This window comes from Triturus cristatus, chromosome 1_2 (genome assembly GCF_964204655.1).
Source record: "Triturus cristatus chromosome 1_2, aTriCri1.1, whole genome shotgun sequence".
Lineage (NCBI taxonomy): Eukaryota > Metazoa > Chordata > Amphibia > Caudata > Salamandridae > Triturus > Triturus cristatus.
Window position 1 is genome coordinate 1101160469 of NC_140580.1, and position 21382 is coordinate 1101181850.

Consider the following 21382-nt stretch of genomic DNA (forward strand, 5'->3'; position numbering starts at 1 on the left):
TGTGGATGAATGGGCAGAAAGTCTACCATGCATAACATGCAACACCTAAGAAGGTTAAAGATTACAGGGAACAGTCTTAGTAAAAATCAAAAGTTAGATCTGAGCTGCTTTATTTGGAAATTGAGCAGCAATATGTAAGGAGCATCCACCCTGTCTGCAGCAGGTGCAGCTAACATTGTGCCTTCAAGGGGTCGTGCTTGGTTATATCACGAGAAAAGACCTTCATCCAGTTCCAACTGAATTTGTAGGCGCAATTACACCGTTTGCAAAAGCAAAAACTTTAAAGTAAAGCAATACAAGGATTTTTCCTGCAATAATCTCAACCTATGTGTGTTTTTTAAATACATTAAAAAGCTATTTCCACACACTTTTCAGGTTGAGTTAATTTACTATTGTGCCTTTAGTCTAAGCTTAGGTGGGGGCATTTGTTTGATAGTGGAATTCAGTAGAATTATGTGTTAGAAGATATTTATGTAACGTGAAACTGTTAGTGTTTTTTGGGGAGTAAATGTGTTTTGTAATCTAGGTTTTCTCTGGCTAGGTCTTTGTGTGTGCTGGATCTCTGTGGCAATAGCCACACACTGCAATCAGTGCATTCTATCTCACACTTTTGTCAGGAGCACTGCATAAAAGACAGGCATGCCAAAGTATGGTGAAACCACAGGACAGTTATCCTCTGATTTCTAGTTAAACTCTTACAAGACAGCCCTGATGTCTGATTGCAAAAAATCTTGGGGACATGCCAAAAGCATACCAAGGAATGCATTTCGCCCATTGGCTTTGTGTTTTCTCATCCACATTTGCTTGCTTTCAATTTGCTGGCTTTATTTGTTTTAGTCCTTACATTTGGTCTTTGTCCCTTCCGTGGACCACAGACTGTTTACCACCTCTCTGACTGGCTGCTCCTATTCTTCTATGAGTGCTCACTTCTCTGGGACTATTTTTTATCTTTCTTGTAAAGCACTCCATGAAAGTGCATGTGTTTTCTAGCTGTCTTTCTTGTGTGCTTCTCTGCCCACCTACATCCTACTATCAACATTGTCCTGCTCTCCCCCACTCACCCTTTTGCTTTTCAGCCTCCTACCCCTTATATACCCCTTATATAGCTGTTGCTTTCCCCACACTCCTTTACCGTTGTGCTTTGCCATGTTCCGGTTATGTTTTTTTTTTTACCCCTGCCCTCCCACTCTACCGCCCGTTGCAGCCCAGTAGCCCACTACCTACTTCCATTCCATTCTGTGTCCTTTTTCCCAGCCTGCCCTTTCTCTGTCTTGCTTTGTCCCTGCCTGGACCCCACAATAGCTCACTACTGTTTATTTGTTTTTGTTTAAAAGAGCCTGTCTGAAAAACAAATTAAAAGTGCTTTAGGCACTAATTTTTATTTAATAATCCATTTTAGATTGGAAAATAAAAAGAAAAAATGCTCGCCTCATTTCGTAGGCGCTTGCATGAGTGTTGTAGCCGCCTACAAAATTACTCATTTGCCCCACCTTAGGGCTTTTTCTTATTTCTTTTTTAGCCATGCGGCATAGCGGTGACGCTAATACACAGCATGACTAAAAATCATTAGCAAAGCCAAAAGGTCTCATAGGCGAGGACTATTGGCTTTCCCAATGCTTGTTCTACACCAGGTAAGAAAGTCAGCAGACCGGATGATACTGAAGTTTTTTTTGTGTGGTTGAACTATATGGTGCTAAGAAGCATATATTTCTATGTCAATTTATTGAGACTGCTGTGCTTGGTCTGTCTCAGAAAGCAAATGACACATTTTGACGAATATTTCAATAGAAGTTACTCACCAGCTACAAAGGCCCCCAAACTGCCAATTTCCAACCAATTAAGATCTTGTTTTTTTGTAGAAGGTTTTTCCTCTTTATCTTCCTTTTTTTCCTTGCTGCCATGAGTAAGGTTGAAATACACAGACAAACAAATTGCACTGACAGTAATAACCAACCCTGTGAAAATAAAATTGGTTGATTTATTTAATTAAAGCAATAATGTAAAGAAAAAGGGGCTCAAACCCCACTTAGAGATTCACTGATCATTGATCAGTCCAATATTATTATACTTTAATCCCACAGAAAAATATCTATTTCTAATAACTATTTTTTCTAGACTTTACATTGCTGCTTGACTACAGGCAAACAAAACTGAAGTTCGAGCAGATATTTAGATCTTCACCAGAATACACTTTGACTTTTTTGAGGATTCACAAACAAAACTGCCCCATGGGCAGATCTTTAAGCGCTCTTAGGGCATTTCATGTGACTTTTCACAAAGACTCCTTCCTATTCCTGTTGGTCGGAGTTACAGGCAACTCCAAACAGGAGGAATAGGATCCTACTGTGCAAATGCAAATTGTTTTTTTTGCATGGGGAAAAAATATTTTTCCCAACGAAGAAAGTTCTTCTGCACCCCCAGCATGCCTCGGGTGATTGTTTGTCCTTTCCATCTAGGAAGCAGAGTTACGGCTTCTCCAGCTGCAGTAAATCTGTGATCTCCAGGATGAAAAGGGTCTGATCGAAATTTGGAAATTTCCACAAAAGTACCACCTGTCTGTGGGTAATCTCAAACTTCAAAGGCAAACAAGTACCAGGTGACCAGTCACAACTTCCTCAGGAAGTTGCAGGTGCGGTTCAGAAGGGCTCAGCGTCCACCCAAGATTAGCCACACGCTGCCATCTTATCCTCTACCATCTCCTGGTGCATGTGGGGTGTCACCTGTCATATGGACATCCTCAAAATTTTGTAAATCTATACAATAACCACATCAAACAACCCCCCTACCTACTTCTTTATACATTATGAAGGGGCAAGAACAGTGTGCTGGTCGCACAAAAATGGAACCAGGGCCAAAAAACACAATACAGCGAAATCTGCAGGAACCCGCATTAGTAAATCCACAGTAAATCCACATTAGTAAATCCCACTCAGTGAGTGAGACGTGGATGTGAGACGTGGATGTGAGACGTGGATGTTCCAGGGCGTTGTTTTTCCATAAAAAAAACTGCCCACAGCCGGCGCAAGAGGCAAGTAAATAAGCCCCTTGGTCTGAAGCCGGATGCATAGAGGATGTCAACTGTAATAAACACGACTCCTATAGATGTATAGTCCAGATGTTTAAAGCCAAAGACTATAGAAGGAGATCTTGGTCAAATAATGTATCATGTGCGCTGGGAAGGTTGGGTAGAGAGGATGAAATCCACACGGAGATCGCCGTGGTCAGCTTTGTGTACATGGTCAACTGGGTTTTTCTGCATTTTCTACATTCTGAAGTGAAACCACTAAGCAGGCTATACATAATTTTAATGGTTTTTCAGGATTATCCAGTGTGGGAAAAGTCGAGAACAACTTCTTAAGATCTTTGATCGGGCTTCCAAAGAGCGGGATCTATGTTGGGATCTGGGTGTAAAACAGATTATCCACAAAGCACAGCTATGACCAGTATCATTTTGGAGGAGGCTCAAGTCATCACCTGCTCTAGTGGAATACTATCATGTTTTCAAAGAGATAGTAGAATTATACAAGAACCATAGGATCCACTGGATCTGGTTGATTAGAGAGATACTCTCTCAAATTGGCTTTAAGAAATTCTGGACTGACCAATCCCTTCCAAGGTTGCACTCAAAGAAGATTTTTGGGCTCATAAATGGGCAATTGAGATGAGCAATAGCAGACAGGGAGCTTTAACTGTTGCCTTTCAAGATCTAGAGTCCCATAGTATGTGTGAACCCTTCTTAAACTATTTTTCAGCCACCTTGGCTAGGCAACTGTATATTAGGTGTAGACATGGCACACTCCCTTTGCAGTCTTTCTGTGCAAAATGGAAATCTAAGATATATAAGAGCTTGGCTTGGCCATCATGCCAGCACCCAGACGAGAACCTGCAGCACTTTTTTTGCTTTTGCCCTGTGTACACAAAACCTAGGATGTCCTGGATGTTCCCGTACCTTAAACTGCTCTGTCAGGGTCCCATTCAGGGCTGCCAAAAGCTGGTTATGGGCTTCAGTGCAGTCAGCGTCAAACCACTAATTACTTTTTTCCTTGCTTGACTTGAACGGGGCCAACAGCAAATTGCATTCAGAGAAACATATTGTCTCAAAACAATCAATTATCTCCCGTCCCCACTAACATACAATCATCAGCTAAACAGCTTAAACAATCAGGCAGCAAACTACTCATGAAAGCGGCTACAACCACCTTTAACCACCTCTTCACTAGTCCTCTGTTTTTTAAATATTGGAGAGGGAGAGGATTACGCAGGGTTGGGCTTTGTCCAAAAAGGAAACACGCAGTGAGAGAACCAGGAGCCTGTGATCACTAAGAAGCGAGTCCCTCAGACTGTAATCCATTACCCAGTTCCTCAGAGAAAGGGAGAAAAGGATAAATGCAATCTGGCTAGGGGTACCCCTCCCTTCAAAGGTAGGTAACACAATTGGCTTCAACATCAGCGAGTCAACAGAAAACAGCAGTTTATATTTCATGATGACTTAATTGAACTCATCCCCAAGTGGGCAAAGTGAGTAACTGGGCCCCCTAGACTATCATACAACCCACAAGCCGAGGACATAGCAGACTAAACAAATATCAAAATAAAGTTCCCCACAAGCATCACCACATAATTTCCCCTTATGTTACTTATACATTCATCCACATCATAAAGTAAGGCCCAAGGTTAATCCACCTTGGAGGTATCAAACACATTCTTATAAACATTCATTGAAAGCAGCTGGGCTGATAATCTCTGTTAGAGTATGAGTTGATAGTATGGGGAATTAAGATTCAGCCATTTGACCTGAAAACGAAGCACAAGAGAGATACAAGTTCTAAGACCTGCCCGTAGAACCCGTAAGTGCAGACGTAAAGTGTGTGTCATAACCATCCATATGCATGGGTTCAGTGAGCCATGTCTCTTGTAGGTATACAACAGTATAAAGCTTCACAAAATTATGCCAGTTAATCCTGCCCCAGTTACTGGCCAGGCCCGCAACATTCCATGAAGCCACTGTGAGGTGCGTGCCTCCCTGGTTGAAGCAGTATAGCATCTCCACCCAATTGCCATGATCTAATTCTCTTCTGCGAAAAAAAATGTCAGTGACAACAGTTAACAAAGATTTCCCCACAGAGTCAAACTCAATTGATCTATTCCCTTCCGACTGGGTCAGATGACTGGAAATATTTGGTTCAGGGGGTAGTCAATCTATCTGGTCCAAATGGGCAATGGGCTCAAATCTATTAGAAGTAGCAATGGGCTGTGCCAACAGTGATGAAGTAGTCAAACTGATCTGTGGCTTATTATAAAAAAACAAGTGAAAGGGCCTCAATGCCTGAAGGGATTGGGATCGTGAAGGTGATCTTCATCAAGATCTCTTTAGCCACTCGTCTATCCTTAAAGTTCATTACTATGCACTCATTCCCATCACGCTTCTGTGAGCAACCAACCCAGGTAACCCTATGCAGAAGATTAATCTGGTTGTGTACTAATTCTCATCCTCCCAGTCTGCCATTAATCCAATGAACCACTTTGCTGGCTTGTTGGTCAAACTCCTTCTTTAGATCATCTCTCAGCGGGGGCACATTCTTCAACATAACAACATACGGGGCAGTCTGGGGGGTAACTGTAGCATAGAGTGACCGGGAGAAGTCGAGTGACTCAGAGGTTTCCTGGCCCTTGATGACGTACCTCTCAGGCTGCTTGTGATTTGTGTCAATATCTCTCTCAGGGGATCCTAGCTGAGTCCCATAGGCTTTTTAGAGATCACAGTTACTGAGGCCCATTGGCCTAAAGGCTGCGTGGAAAAAAACAGTTGAGCCAACCCCGGGTTGACCCCAATAATGGGGCCCTGACAGCGTGCTGAAAGGCCAAGTACTCTTCAAGTCTCTTAAGGCTGCTTCCACTTACCTCAGTCTATCCAATATTGTGCTCACCACATATGGAAGGAATGACACAACGCTCTCATAGGTTTGATCAACACTGCCAGAAGTAATTTGAGTAGTGTTGCTTACCGGATAACAGTGAGGGTCGGGATTCGATGCACAGGCTGGGCTACAGGGCCAAGGAAGGTCCTGGGCACTGTCTTCTGGACTTAGTACCTTTCTCCACTCTCTTTTCTCTTTGCTCCATTGCTTTTTTAGCTTCCCTGTTTCCCTGTCACTGGCGTTGTTAGGACGTGGTGACCCCTCACGAGGTTCCCCATCCTCGGCAAAGGTCTCAGCGGTGATGGTAGGGGTAGGGCTGGAAGATGTGTTTGGAATGGCCCCCGCAGCAGCCGAACACTCGGGTAGATATGGGGAAGTGGCAGCTATTGTAGAAGCAGCTGTCACAATCATAAGAGAGGGTCCATGATCTGAGTCCCAAGAAGAGGATAGTGATAAGCGTCACTCAGCAAGTTATATGTTCTTACTGATTACACCAGCTGCTCACTGTAAAAAGCCATCTAGAGTGGATCCTGTTGTTCCTTTAACAGCAGTGACCCTGCGTTTCTCCATCATATGATTACGACCAGAACGTTTACCAGTTCGGAAATCAGTGGCCCAAAAGTATGGATACCTTGTAATGGTACCAATCCAGAATTAGAAGAAGGCATAAACCAGTACCTTGCGATGGGGCACAAGAAAGGAGTGTGGCCCAGCCTCCTTCAGGCGATGACGGGCGGTGTGTCCTGCGCTGTGGGTTGGGGCAACGAAAATTTATGGTGCTACATGGTAGCAATAGCACTCTGGTGTAACGGGCCAAGGGCCCCTCCCCCTCCAGGCAGTGATGCAGTGCAGGATACCAAGTGGCCCCTGTCTGTCAGTCATCCCGCACTGTTGGTTAGGGCTGCTCTATTTATGGACCTACATGGTAGCAACAGCACTCAAGTGCAACAGCCCAGTGAGCCCCTCCTCCTCCAGGCAGTGGTGCAGGGTGGGATATGAAGCCCGCCATGTAACTGAATGTCCGTCTGCTCGTAGTGTGACATCAGAGGTTGGTGATGAGATCTTTCATAGCTAATCCTTGGTAGTTGAGTCCGTCCGTTTTATGCTTTGCTTGATGGTCATTTTGCCTCTGACAAAACTTGAAAGGGTGTAGGTCCATAAACTCGCACCATGCCTCTTTTATGGCAAAGTCAATAATCAATCCATAGAGATCTTTAACAAGTGGAATAGACTGCATTTGGGGCTTATTGGGAGGTGTAATGTTATAAAAATGGTTATTCTGCCTCAATACTTGTATTGCTATAGGGGTATACAGATATACCTTCCTTAGGGTTTTAAAATATAATCACAGCCCTCTGGCTAAAGTTTATATGGAATTTGAAAAAACCTAGATGCAATATGCAGTAGCTTCAATTACATCGTGATCAAGGGGAATGTCTTTACCAGCAATACATGTGAATTATCTGGCCACCTTTGTTTTCTGTCTTACTATAGTCTTGAGTAGGGAACTTTGGCCATTGTGTCCAATCAATTTCCCCTATTTACCTTGGGGGGTGGCCATTAAACCATAGTTAGGCTTTAACGATATGGTTTATTTCAAAAGTACAAAACTAAAGACCCTCCAGGTCTATCATCAAATTTGAACCTAATAAAAAAAACTATTACTTGGTATTGCCCTTTATAACCAATACTCTATTGGGGTACAATCCACACCCGCCATTGTCTGTTCATCAAATCATCAAAGCTGGCTCAGTTGCTGGGTGGATTAAGAACTTTATACATTAGGACAATGTTATGTGGATACAACTTTGTTATCCTACGAGGCTCTCCAGTGGTGGTTATCTCTTCCCCGCCAGGGCCTATTTAGATATTGATCACTTTGCCACTGGATTCAAGCTAGCTTGGCTGATGAAGGGTGTTACCCAGAAACCGGTACCAGGATGCTTGTTTCCAGTTCAGGGAAGACCTGGCTTGGCAGTTCGGGCTGGACTGTTCCCATGAGGCACAGGGTCAAGACTGATTTGCATATTGCTGGGTCTGAATTGAGGTGGCAAAGTGAGCTAAAGAATGATGATGGATTTAACCCAGATCTGTGACTGGGGGTGAGTGTCTGAAAAGTTTCAGCGCTCTGTCCATCATCTCCTTGTGTTTGCTTTGTTCGCCCTAAGTTGGCAGGGTATGCCCAACCGTGGGTCCCTTGCTCACTTTGCCACTGGATTCCCAGAAACCATTCCCAGAATGCTTGTTTCTGGCTCAGGGAAGACCTGGCTTGGCAGTTCGGGCTGGACTGTTCCCATGAGGCACAGGGTCAAGACTGATTTGCATATAGCTGGGTCAGAACTGAGGTGGTAAAGTTGAGCTAAAGAATGATGATGGATTCAACCCAGATCTGAGACTGGGGGTGAGTGTCTGAAAAGTTTCAGTGCTAAGTCCATCATCGCCTTCTGTTTGCCCTATATAGATATTGCCAACATTATGGTTTTCTGTTGAGCTGGGAGGTGGAAGAAGTGAACTGTGTACAGAAAAACTTCCTTGAGTTTATTATGAAACTGACTCGAAAGGACAATAAAAGTTTGGTCTATGAAATGATTCTTGCAGTTGAGATTAAAGGGAGAACGGAATTATTTCTAAGTCTGGGCGGTGAATTCAGCTGCGCTTGCGGAGTTTGCAGAGTTTTCCACGCTTCGCATTACGCAGAGCTTGCGGAGTTCCAAAAAATTGGCATTATGCAGAGCGAAGTTTTTTCCCTCGCTCTCGTTCATCAACGTCAAGTTGCCAAGCACAAGCGAGGAAAATCCACCTCCCTGCAAGATTGTTCCTCATTCGCAATCGTCAACATCAAGTTGGTGAGCGCGAGCATGGAAAATCAACCTCCCAGTGAGATTTCTCATCGAGGGTGGTAAGATTTCCGATTGCGAGTGGTCGCGAATGCTTGCGACCGCTCGCGTTGATAAACCGTCTGTTTGCGTGGAGAAAGCTGCTGCTCGAGTAAAAATCTACTCGAGCGGCAGAAAGGAAGCAGCACCCACTTGCATTGTGGATGGTGCCATTTGCAATGATTGCACAGTGCGGACAAGCACCTGGCACTTAAAAATCACCGCAAAGGGCATTTATCTCAATGACCTTTTTTTTTGCACTTCCCGAACTCCACCCAGGCTTATTTATTTCAACTTGGGGCTAATCAATGGAGTTCATATTTGGGGGTTGAGAAGACATATAATGAAAATTGAGATTAGTAATATTCTCACACAGACAGTTTTGAATGTATCTCAGGTCAAGGCCCATCATTTTAAATTTCTGAACGATTTGTATTATACACCATGGGGCAGATTTATGAGCCCCTTGCGCCTCATTTACACCGCCGTTGCGTCACTTTTGTGACGCAGTGGCGGCGCAAATCCTGCGCCATGCTGCGGGTTATTTACAACGTGACGCATCTGGGAGATGTGTCACGTTGTAAAGCCCTGCGCCAGCAGTAGGCGTACCTGTGCAGGGGGGGGCGTTCCGTCGCAGGAACGTCTCCTAAAAGTGGCTAAGTGAAATCTACAAGATTTCACTCAGTCACTTTTGAGCCCATGCTGCGTCAAAACCCTGCGCCTGCTTGAAGTAAGGATTGATGCAGCATTGTAATGATAGGGCACCCCCGAGCCTTGCTGGAGCTGCGTCGCGCTTGCGACGCAACTCCAGCAATGCGCCGCCTTTCCGACAGGAGATGCGTCATGCATCTGCCCATCCGAGTGCCACGGTGCGCCACATTGTAAATGCGGTGCATCAATGGTGGCGCACGGGTGGGCAGATGCGTCGCAACTCTTCTGGCGTATCTCTACTGATTAGCAGAGATGCGCCAGACGTCATAAATCTGCCCCCATATCGTTTGAACGAAATTAAAATAAGGCAGAATAGTCAATGCATTTGGTTTGTGGGAGATGTAGTGGGACCTGTTTGTATCTTAGCTGCTTGTATAAGTATATGCAGGTACTGGGACTAAATCTTTCAGAAACTGAATGGGATCTTTCTCATCAATTTTATATGGGTCTATACAGTCCCCTTTTATCCCATTTGTAGTAGAGGGTGTTCATATTTTGCTATTTCTCCTGCCAGACTGGTTATAGCACAACACTGGTTGCAAAGTGTAGCACCAGATCGGAAGATATGATGCCAGAAATGTCTATTCTCTTGAAATATCTATTTTAGAAAATGAGAGTTATCGATCTAGATTAAACCTTCTTTGGGTCTCATTGAGAGTGTCTGAGCTTTTATCTGGTCACGATCTATCATTGTCATATCGTATGGTATGATATGATTCTTCTTCAATTATTTGATATTTTGATTTATTTTTATCTGGCACACATTGCACTACAAGGTTTGCTATATCCTTCCCCCTTGTTCATTGGTGTTGGTACCATTATTATTGAAGAAACTCGTTTTTCTTGTTGTGATGAATTTCTACTTTGTGATGCAGTGCAAAGCTTCTGGTTCCTTTGCATTTGCTTCATCCAAGCATCCCTGTTCTGCTCACCAGAAGAGATTACCCTCCAACATACTTAATAATGCATTCACATGGTTTGATAACAGATATGAGTGATATCTTGTTTCTCCCGTAGAGTTTGTTCAAGCAATCGGTCTTGAGCAGGAATGGCATGTGGCAAGGTTAGCAGAAGATGTACTAGCCTCTTGAGCATCCCTCCTCCTTCTGTTAGAGAGCAATTTTGCTCTTTAAATTGTAGGGTGCACTATAATCATGGGTAGTTCGCACCGGCATATAATCCTTTATTGTGTTAACATTTCAGTCATTAGATCGTGTATTGTAATAACGTGACATGTGAAGCGTTAGGTGTATTCCAGTGTAAACGTGAAGAAATCAGCATTGCAATTACATGTGACTAGATGAAAACCTTAATATGTAGAATTGTACATGTGGCTAACGAATATTTTCATAGTTTAAATATGTAATGTGTAGGTTTAAACGTGCTCACTAATAACGTTTATTTGTATGTTTGCCTTATAAAAGTACGTGCTATTTCTTATGGTGGCCGATTTCTGCAGGCCTGAATTGTATTTCTGCCTGGAAGCTCTCGTATTAGACTCATAAGTGAATTTCATGTGCGTGTTGAATTTGTTCTTTCACACATTTCTGTTGCACGTGGAAGGTTTTTAGGTGGCGGTTTAGGAGTTAGGCTTAGGGAGGAGAAGATACATTGAACAGTGATGCTGATAATGAGGGACAGTGTTCTTTCTCATTGGAGAGAGCCTGGGAATCAAGGTCATAGAGCCAAGGCCTGGGAGCATCGCTGCCGCATGGAAAGTTATCTACAAGGATGTGCCTTGCTTGGATGGGGTGATGCCGTAGTGCATTCTGGGATGCTACCTGAAGCTCTTGTATTGAAGTTAGGGACAGGGTCTGGGGACTTCTGCTTTGTCTTGAAAGAGAGATCATCTTAGAACAAGCTCTGTAGCTTTATGCTACTTGACCCATTCAACGTGGATGGACTTCTTAGGAAGCCTTCACGTGCTAACACCTTCATGGAAGTTGCCTGGGAAATGCTAAGTAGGGATGTCACATTATTGGTAATGTAGGGATAGGCTAATGCTTTTTACTTATGAACCCCTAATAAAGGGAAATTTGGATTCAGAGCAATTCTTATCTGTATCCTGGAAGTGATTATTCTGTGCATGCTGCACCGTCTCGTAGATTTGGGTTTGTATTAGTTCTAAGGTATTTTTACACCCTCGTCTTGAGGTGCGTGTATGTCTAACTGTTCTTGGCTTTGTAATAAACTAACTAAATTTTGGATCGGGAGTCTGTGATTTTTCGGAGTCCTAGTTCATTGGAACAGTAATTATTAATGTGTGAACAAATGTCCTCCCCTCCACACTTTGATGCAGACAAAAAGAGACATTGGTAAGTAAATCTAGAACATGGAACCCGGCTCCTTCACTTCTCAATGTCTCAGCTGTGAACTGCTGTTCATGCCGTGCATTAAAATGCTTGTGACTTAATGTGGTCAAGAGGCTGTATTTACCTCTGTTCCCCTGCTTAGTTTCTTCTCACAGAGCTCTCTCACTCACAGTGAGTGTAAGCAAAATATTTCATTATTAATTTGTTCACATTTCACATTGCATGTGTAAGCTACAGAACTGACCTACACACAGAGCTCTCTTTTAGATGAAATACCAGGAACTTCAGCATATGCAGAATGTGGCTACTGTTATATTGATAGAACTTTGCTTCAAACACACACTCCCACACTCCTCCATCTGCTCTGTCTTCCGGTGGTTTTTCTGTTCTGCCATAATGGCCGCAAAAACAATGCACAGCATATCCGACCTGAATGACCTACTACTGAATTATCATTTTCACACTTCCTAATCTCCATCTGTCAAAATCTGAAGACAGATGGGAGTAGTAATAGTGTGGTGATATTACTGCTGTTGGACCTGGTTGCTGCCTTTGATAAAGTCTGTCACTACACTTTTGTACTGAGACTAGAGGCACCTGACATCCAAGCAAGTGGCCTAGAAGTGTCCTAAACTGAACCTTTTCCTTCCTTTGAGACAAATCTAGTGGGATCTTACTTTGCCCTACTTTGCCCTTTTACTTTTGCTTCTGTCACCACCAACTGTGCACACACAGATTATTCTGAAGCTCGAGACCCCATGGGTACTAATCCCCTCAAAACTAAAACATTGCTTCCAACCTATCAGCCAACAGGTGTGGAGGAACCAATTGAAACTGGGCTTTTCAAGAAAGAGCTCCTAACAGCAGATTAATTAAAGAAATACCAATCAATGAAACATCTTTCACCGGGATCTCATGCCCACATTCCAGAGGACATCCAGAGGATTAAGAAATTTGTGAGGGATCATGGACTTTTGATCATAACTCATTGCACAATTTAATCAATTCACAGAAAATGCTTCACACACAAAGCAAACTCAATGCATCTAAGTTTCTCAGAGAAGTGGCAGACTACCATTGCCATTGGGCTACTTTCTGTCACCTATCCAATTGAATTCTACTGAGGAGTTCCACACTTCCTATGGTTAAGACTTTAAACATTTCAAAATGCAGATGCAACACAACTCCTGCACTTATCACTTAAACAATACTATTCCAACCAAGCATACCCTACAGAGTGTGTGCTAGCCATCCACTAAAGCACAATTGTGCCTGATTAGTGGCACAAAGCAATCTGTAAATGCAACTGTAATGCAACAGCCTTTACTATTCTATAATAGTCTAGCTAGTCCGATGTAAAGGAGCATGCACCTATATTTCGTGGATGGGTAAAGAAGTAGCCAAGCAGCCCTCATTACCAAGATACATTGACAAACGCACTGGTTATCAAACCCATGGCAATACGCAAATGGAAAGCAGTTAATAATAACAGGCAGGCTGAAAATGGACTTGGATTACAGAATGGTTTCAGTGATCTAGGCTTCTAAGGAAGGGCGACCGTCAAATAACTTTCAGAAGGTGGTGTAGACTATCTGTTATTATAGGATTAGCAACAAATAGTGTTAGAATGTGGGGATTTACTCCCAAGTAGCAAAGCCCTATCAATGTCCATGAGATATAAACTCACTGGCCAGATACATAAATGCGTCAGCATTCTGCTTTCCTGTAGGCATGGGAGTTTGGAAGATGACAGCCATGGGGGAAGACATCTAAGAGTGATGATACAGTAATGAATACTACTATGCTCATTTAGAGCATGGTGAAAAATTGGGTGGTAAGATCCAGCAAGGGTCTTTACCTCATGATTGTGAGATGATTGACTAAAGATGAGGCATAGTATTGTGGCATACCAATAACCCTGTGCATCCCTCTTCACATTGTTAACACCAAACCATTTGCTGAGGTAATTGCAGATGGGGACAGGGAGCTCGTCAACAATGAGCAGCTTGATGGCAATGACCATATGCTATAACAGTGGCGGATCTTCGGAACGGAGCTTCCGGACCACTTACATTTATGAAGCTAAACTCTCCAGCCCCCTTCTGGCCGGCCCCCATTAACATGGCATTTTCTGACTTGTCGGTCATTCCATCTGGTGAGCACTGGATGGGCAAAAACTGCTTTGCCTGCCCCCCAACAGGTGAAATGCATTGAACTGCAGCAGAACTCCCTGGATTTCATGCATTCTAATTTGCACCATAATTCGTTGACTATCCATCGGTCTACAGGTATATGCTGTAAGAAGCAGTGATGGAATGGAATCAATTTGACATGTTGTGCAGTAAATTCTTAATCATTGAGGGTCTTTTTTAAATGGTATAGGTGGCACAAGAAGTTGATAAATGTTATCTCAGTTCTTTGGCAGGCACTTTGTTTGCCTGCTTGCATCTTTAAAAATACCTATTTGCAATGACTTCATCAATTATCATCAATAAACCAACCCCCTTGAATGTTCTGTGCCTTTTTTACCTGATATAACGAGCAGCTTTTTCCGACCTGTTTTATCCACAATACATATGAACACAGCTGTAAAAATGAAGAGTATAGCCCCTACAACAACAGCTGCCAGGCCACTGTCCTGTCAATGCAAAAAACAGAAAATAAGATTACTTAGGCAAAGTAATGCAATCCAGTAACAAAAGAAAAAGATTGAAATTCAGCTCCTTTCTGTCCTTCAGAAAGAGCACCTTTGTACCTGGAAATGGACTTCTTCAATGATGATTTCTGCGTAAAAGATGAAGGAGTACATCCCGGTTAATTGTTGGAAAAACACCATAAAACTACATATATATAATGGCTTGTAGATTATAGGATCCATGAGATCGGCCATGTAGAATTTGTCTCCCTGGTGGAATAAGATGAGAATATAGTTGGTTACTAACAGTGACTCTCCGTGCGGTCCATTGCGTGCCAGACAGTGTAATAATAAGACCCGATTCTCTATGGCATCATAATTCAAGCTGTGGGCAATCTGTTTATATTACATATGGTCAGGGGGCTAAAAACAGGATCAGGTTAAATACAATGAGAAATGTACAATGAGAAGTAAGGTCAACTAGGGAAAGGAAGTTTGGTCTTGTTTACCAATTTATTGTTAAAGGACCATTGAATATTAAAAAAATTTAACACAGTATAACATTACTGCAAATACTTGTGATTAGTTCATCAGCAGAGAGGAGTTTGATTTTAAAAAAAAAAGAAAGAAATTGAAGATCCGCTCTGTGTGTGCTCTAGAAAAAAGAGAAGATTCTGTGTCTAAACAATGGTAGGCATTTTTGTTTTGCCTGTAAATGTCTTAGTGCTTAATTTGTTGAAAATAGGTTGGGGTGAGTTGGGTGAGCCGTAAAGTGGTAGAGGTCAGAGGTTTGGCCGTATCTCTCTCTCCTGATAGCTATCCACGCTTCTCAACACTTGCCCTGGAAAGGAAGCACCATGCACACCATCCATTAAGGCGCATAGATATAGAAGAAGGCGTGCCCACAAATCAAATGATTCAGCATAACTCCATTGGTTGTCCTTCTAGCTCCATGGGCCAATCCAGAGATAAGAAAAAAAGAAGAAAAAAAGGACTGTTGAGGTGTCTGTAGCTGCAGATCCAGACAAGGACCACAACAGTGCGGGATATTGCAAAGATGACTAGTCCCCTTAAATTAAACCCGATGGTATCCACCTGGAGTATCCAAAACAAGTAATGGTCTCCCTGAACCACAAATGTGAGCAATACTTCATAACTATACAAAAGCTTTAAATATAAAAAACACTGGTGTCTGTATATGATTTTATGTATGAATAGTTTACATGCTTAACCTTTAAAATTCAATGAAAAGCCTTGAGATAAAAATATAAAGACCACACATGCTACTGAAAATATCCTTTTCCTACAGTGGAAATACACTCACTCATACCTTTTTCATTTGTGTGTTTCAAAGGTGGTGCATGAGATAAGGATGGTGACTTGCCCACGTATGAGAGTTACTGGCAAGTGCAAAATAGATGGAGTTGTGTTGATAGGTGTCACTAGAGAAGCAGGCAGCTGGCATTCATTTTAATGCTGTTGGAAAACATTTCAGGGCTAGGCACCTTTAAGGATTTCGGCAAAAGAAGTATTTCATATTTAGTAGAGATATGTGAAATATTGTGACAGCAAATTTCATAAAATCTCCATCTCACATTTTTGTGCAGGAGGGGGCAATAGAAACTGCAACATAAAACTACATATTAATCCCAATTTGTGTGTGCATTTTATAAATGTTATTTAAATCTCTCAAAAAGTGCTGCAGTAAGTAGGCAGTAGGTCACCAATCACAAGATAGTTGTACAATTTCATGAAATTTTATGGATTACATTTAATCATTAAAAATGAACATGTAGATCAATGGATACTAGTGAAATTCCACAAAACTACTATCCCTAAAAGGATGGCATTTGCAATGTGTTGGTAGATACATGTAGTGTTCAAGAACTATATGTGTAATTGATATTTCACATCCTTACTATTGTACTTTATGTCAAGTGTAAATCGAGTATATGTTTGTCAGAAATGCTAGTGAAATTTCCAAATTTGTGTAAATTACAATATTGAAATACTGCATACTGGAAATTGGATTATTAGTAGGCCTGGGTGGAACTAGCAGAACTTTGCTCAGTGAAATTCCGTGGAGTTACAAAAAAACTCTATGACTTAATCGTCTGGCTCTTCGAGCTCTTTTTTTCACGCTAGTAGCGCATTTTACACTGAAAAACAGTGCAAACTGCTCCATGCGGAGCGCATGGGCACAGCCATTTTGTTTTATCTGTTTTCTCTGCTATTCTGTGCATTGCACTGGGCTTATTTTTAAATCTGCTTTAATCTGTGCCAATCCTCCCTCATCCCACTCATTCAACACTCATTTACTTATTTTTTTATCAGTGTGTATCTTTCTGTGCATGTATTTTAAGTTTTTGTCTCTTTTTCAACTTTTTTGTGACTTTTTGTACTTTTTTTATTTTCCCTTTCCTTGTGTTCGGCTTTCTTCAGTTCTTTCTTTCTGCTTTGTGTTGTCCTACTTATTTTTTCATTTCCGTCGTACTCATGGCCAAGCAAGCAGCAAACAGCAGTGCCAGTTCGGCAAGTCACACACCCTGAGGGGTCATTTTTACTGAGATGGTGTTGGTCGCGCTAGTTTTTTGCATCAGTGCCACATCCCCTCCATGCTGGCAGGAGGCGGCAGGCCTGGGAGAGGGTAAGGCCTGCTGGAGCATCAGCTCCTGTGGGGGAGAGTGCGCCAGTGCATGCGCCACAGCACAGGGGTGCAGCACACCACACACCAGCTGATGCACCGCTGGGCACCTAATCAATATGGAACAGGACCAGCTGGGTGTTGAGGTTGTTCAACTTAGTGAGTAATTATTTTTTGGTTTCTAAAAATGCAAAAAGAAATATCAAAATAATATGTTGAAAAACACGCAGAGATAAGTTAGGTTTATGTTATGAAAAAACAAAATCTGATCTAGGGTGAGGTAGCGAGGTGCTCTGCGCTATCTACTCGGGTCTTGCTTTAGCTAATTATTCAAGAAGTGATACAGACTCCTCTATCCTGTCACTAATATAGTACTATATCAGTAAGTTTGCGTTCTCTGTGTCCTTGCTTATGTAGCTCATACAGTCCCAATCTCACAGTGATGTGTATTATGCATTGAAAAGGGAGACTGAGTTGGCCCATCAAAGTGGGTGAACAACCAAAGGTTTTTGTTGCACTGCATTAGTAGTTCAAAATGTAGCTTAGATTTAGGAAATTAAAAATAGGGATTAGCTTTAGCAAATTAAGAATAGGTCAATAGGCTATCTGATTTAGAAAAGTGTAATAGTACTGCCTCTGCCTGTCGAAATTTTTTTTATAGATTACCTGTACCACTCATCTTTTTTTTATCTTCCTTATTGATTACAGCAGCACCCAAGGGCAAGAGGGTAGTTTCAGAGCAGAGCAAAGGATTTGCCACCACGAGTGCCGCAGGGGGAAGAACTACCACGAGCGCTGCGGCCGCGGCAAATAGTTCTGCCTGCCCCAGTAAGACCTGTTTTTATAATTTCCTATCTTTTACCTCTCCCCACTGGTAGAATATTTTTCCCTTGTTTATTTTTTATACTGTCAACTTTTCTTTCAACTCTTCTATCTAATGTTTGTTAAATTCTTGCTATCCCTGCGTTATCCTTTTTCTATATTTCATGTTTCTGTAGCTCACCTCCTCCTGTCTGTGGCTTCCTTCTTCCTTTTTAGTAAGCTTTCCCTCTCCCCTTATGTGTCTTGTGGTACTGTAAGACTAAGAGAACAGATTTTGGTACTGTGAAGATTGCAGGCCCAAGTAAGCTAATATTCACCACACATGTTTGTTGAGAAGGCTTTCTTGCTCATGCGCAGTCAAAACCAGAGAATGGCCATGATCATGGACTCCCCAATTTTGTGTTATCATTCATTTATACAGTATACCACCAGTTTCCATGACAGTGCAGCATGGCAGGAAAGTAATGAGATCCCATTGCATTTGCCAACCAAGACCATATTTCCTTCATTGACCATTCCACCTCTTCATTGCGCTTCAATGACTCATCATAGCTCTGTCCCCCCATTACGAGAAAAAAGTTTTTGTTTGGCTTGTCTACCTGGTTTTGCTAACATTTCAACCAACAAACCTCCCAGAGTGATAATTTCTTTAGAAGATACTGCTAACCGAACTATAGTGAGGTATTGCTGTTGTACTTAGTCCAAAATAATAATATTTTTATTTCATTGGTATCTAAAATGGGTCATTTGTTTTCTAGCCACACAGACTACCAGAATGTCTGTCGTTACAACGAATTCCGTTGCAACGCATGCCTTTACCACGCATGCGTTACAACGGAATGATTTTTCCGCGCATAATCTTTACCACTAATATTCCTTTACCACGCATACTTGCATGGTAATGGAATACTCTTGGTAAAGGTTATACCCCTCCCCTGTACCCTTCCCCAATACGTTTTAGAATTACCCCTGCCCGTTACCCTCAATTAATATATATATATTTTAAATTTTTATTTCCCTTACCTCTTCACGTCGTCTCTTCGTCCTTCCTTCATGACTGACGTTATACGTCATTTCCTTTCACTTAAAACGACGTCGATTTCCTCTACTTCCCCACGTTATTTTTTTTTTTTTTGGGGGGGGGGGAACCCTCCCCCCCCCCCCCCCGCCCCGCCTTCTTTTCACGTTTTTGGGGGGGGAGACCCCCCCCAAGCGCCCTTTCGTTCTTATTTTTGCCTTTAACTCACGTCTTCAACAAGCTGAAAACACACCTTAGAAAGTGAAAAAGGACTACACTACTGACGTTAAAGCAGGACGTAGCAACGTAGAAGACGATGAAGATGGAAGAAGACTTACGTGGTAAAGACGATCGTGGAAGAAGAACGCGTGGTGAAGACGTCTACGAGGTAAGTGTTGCGTAGTAAATGTTCCTCGTAACGCCATCGTGGTAAAGGATGTTTCCCCAGACTACCAGTGCCAGTGCCATCGGCAACACCAGTGTGACTGAGGGGGCCCAGGAGCTTGGAGGAGGAGGATTACTAGCGGTGGCTGGGACAGGTGGTGGTAAGCTACATTGCATGCTTATTGACAAATAAAGTATACTGTATTTGTTAACCCCTTCAGGGCGGCGCGGATTACCGCTCTGTGCTGAAGGGTTCGTGCGCGGGGCCATGACGGAGCGGTTCTGTCATCCGCACAGCGCAACCGATGCGCATGACGGAACCGCTCCGTCATGCGCTTCGAAGGGGTTAAGCAAGGCAGATATCCCACCCATTATCATTAATCACCTCGCCGCCCATGGCATTTTGTCATCATAACCTAACTGCATCATGGTTCAATTCAGCACTGCAGTGTTAGCTGTGCAATGTGCGTCTGCTTCAGTTAATGCAGCATTATGAAGTTTTCAATGCATTACAAAACGAAAACAAGGTGTGTTTACCAGTGCCCACTCAGTCACCTCCTACTAGTACTTCACTCCATTATCCTTTCCTAAGTTCTGTCCGACTCCACCAAAAAAAGTAAAAAATAAAAATACTTTCTTAGAGACGGTCTAGAGCTAGATGACGAGGAGTGGCAGGAGGCCCTATCCTCCCCGAAGGAAGTAGCCATATCGGCCAGGTTGAGACTTGTCCAGCTTAAGATTGTCCACAGAGTGTATGTCATTGGGCCCTGTCTGGTCTGAATGAGAAGGCATGCAGACGTCAGTGCGGATCGGAGGGAACATTCATGCATATAATATTCGGAGATACTTGCGACAAATCCACACGGTTATGAGCGAAGTATTGAGGCTAGACATACGCCTTGAGGCGAAGAGATGCTTATTGAATGTATGGAAACCCACAGATTTGGAAAGGATGGGCAGAACCTGGGTGACATTGGGACTAATGGTGGCAAAAAGAAATATAGCTCAACAATGGGGTGCCACCCAGCCCCCCACCCTCATGGACTGGGAGAAAAGCATGGACTGGTGCATGTTTAGGGAAAAGACTGTCTATGTTGCAAGGGGAGGCCCGAAGATGTGGTTGTTAATTTGAGGGGCCTGGAACACAAACCGTGGGGAGATTTGTACTCTGCCTCGTAGGAATGACCTAGATGACCAGGCCACACCTTGATTTGTTAAAACCATGCCCTAGAAATATACTAGATTGCAATTCTAACTTACCAAATGTAATTGTGCAAACTTCTCCTACGTATAATGTGTAAATACGCCTTGTGTATCTGTGCTGATTTTTGTTTGATTTTCATTAATAAAAAGATATACAATAAAAAAAAAATACTTTCTTGGCATGTGTCACATTTTTCTGGCCAACTAATTATGTATATATATGTCATGGCTTCCATGATGGATTTATGCCTGTTCAAAGTTTTCCCTTTTGTCATTCATCAACTATAGTGACTGACTAAGCAAAAGCTTAGCGCATGATGATCAGTGACACCCAACTATTCTATACTTAGCTTAATCCCTCTAACTTACCTTGCAGTCGAGTACATTTCCTTACTGGCAATGTTAGAAATAATGTGTAGTGTAGGGCAAAGTCGGGTAGTAAAGTGGAACTAAATGGCTGATCTAGAGTTTGGTAGATGGGGATAATATGTGTCTAACTTGCTAAATAAATTATATACTCCATTCCCTTCCCTGTAATGCAGTGCATTGTTGTTTTCACTGTCAGAAGACAGGATATTGGTGTTTATACATGATGTGTGTGATGTAGTATTAATATTATTATTATTCATGTGCCATTTTCAGAGTCAGGATAGGAAATGAAAGGCAGGATCATCAGAATTAAAGTAAGATAATGAATTGGCCATTGCAGCTGCCCCATCTGCAAACTGCAGGGAGTAGCAGGCCAAACACAAGCATGCCTCCATTAATGCTGCATAACAAGAATACTATTAATTGTGCCGCATATATGCATTATTCATTAGCGAGAGGTCATTTTTCGTTTTACACACAAAGTGTCTGG

The 21382-nt window shown here is 42.5% G+C and overlaps 1 protein-coding gene across 1 annotated transcript in view; it reads right to left on the reverse strand.

Moving 5' to 3' along the window:
- Window positions 1–21382, reverse strand: part of LOC146868746 (solute carrier family 2, facilitated glucose transporter member 8-like) — a 74316-nt gene that overhangs the window by 18839 nt on the left and 34095 nt on the right. The window contains exons 7-9 of the mRNA XM_085624156.1: window positions 14573–14722; window positions 14347–14455; window positions 1800–1955 (exon numbers count right to left, since the gene is read on the reverse strand). Coding sequence (XP_085480282.1) covers window positions 1800–1955; window positions 14347–14455; window positions 14573–14722 — 415 coding nt within the window. The remainder of the gene's footprint in view (window positions 1–1799; window positions 1956–14346; window positions 14456–14572; window positions 14723–21382) is intronic.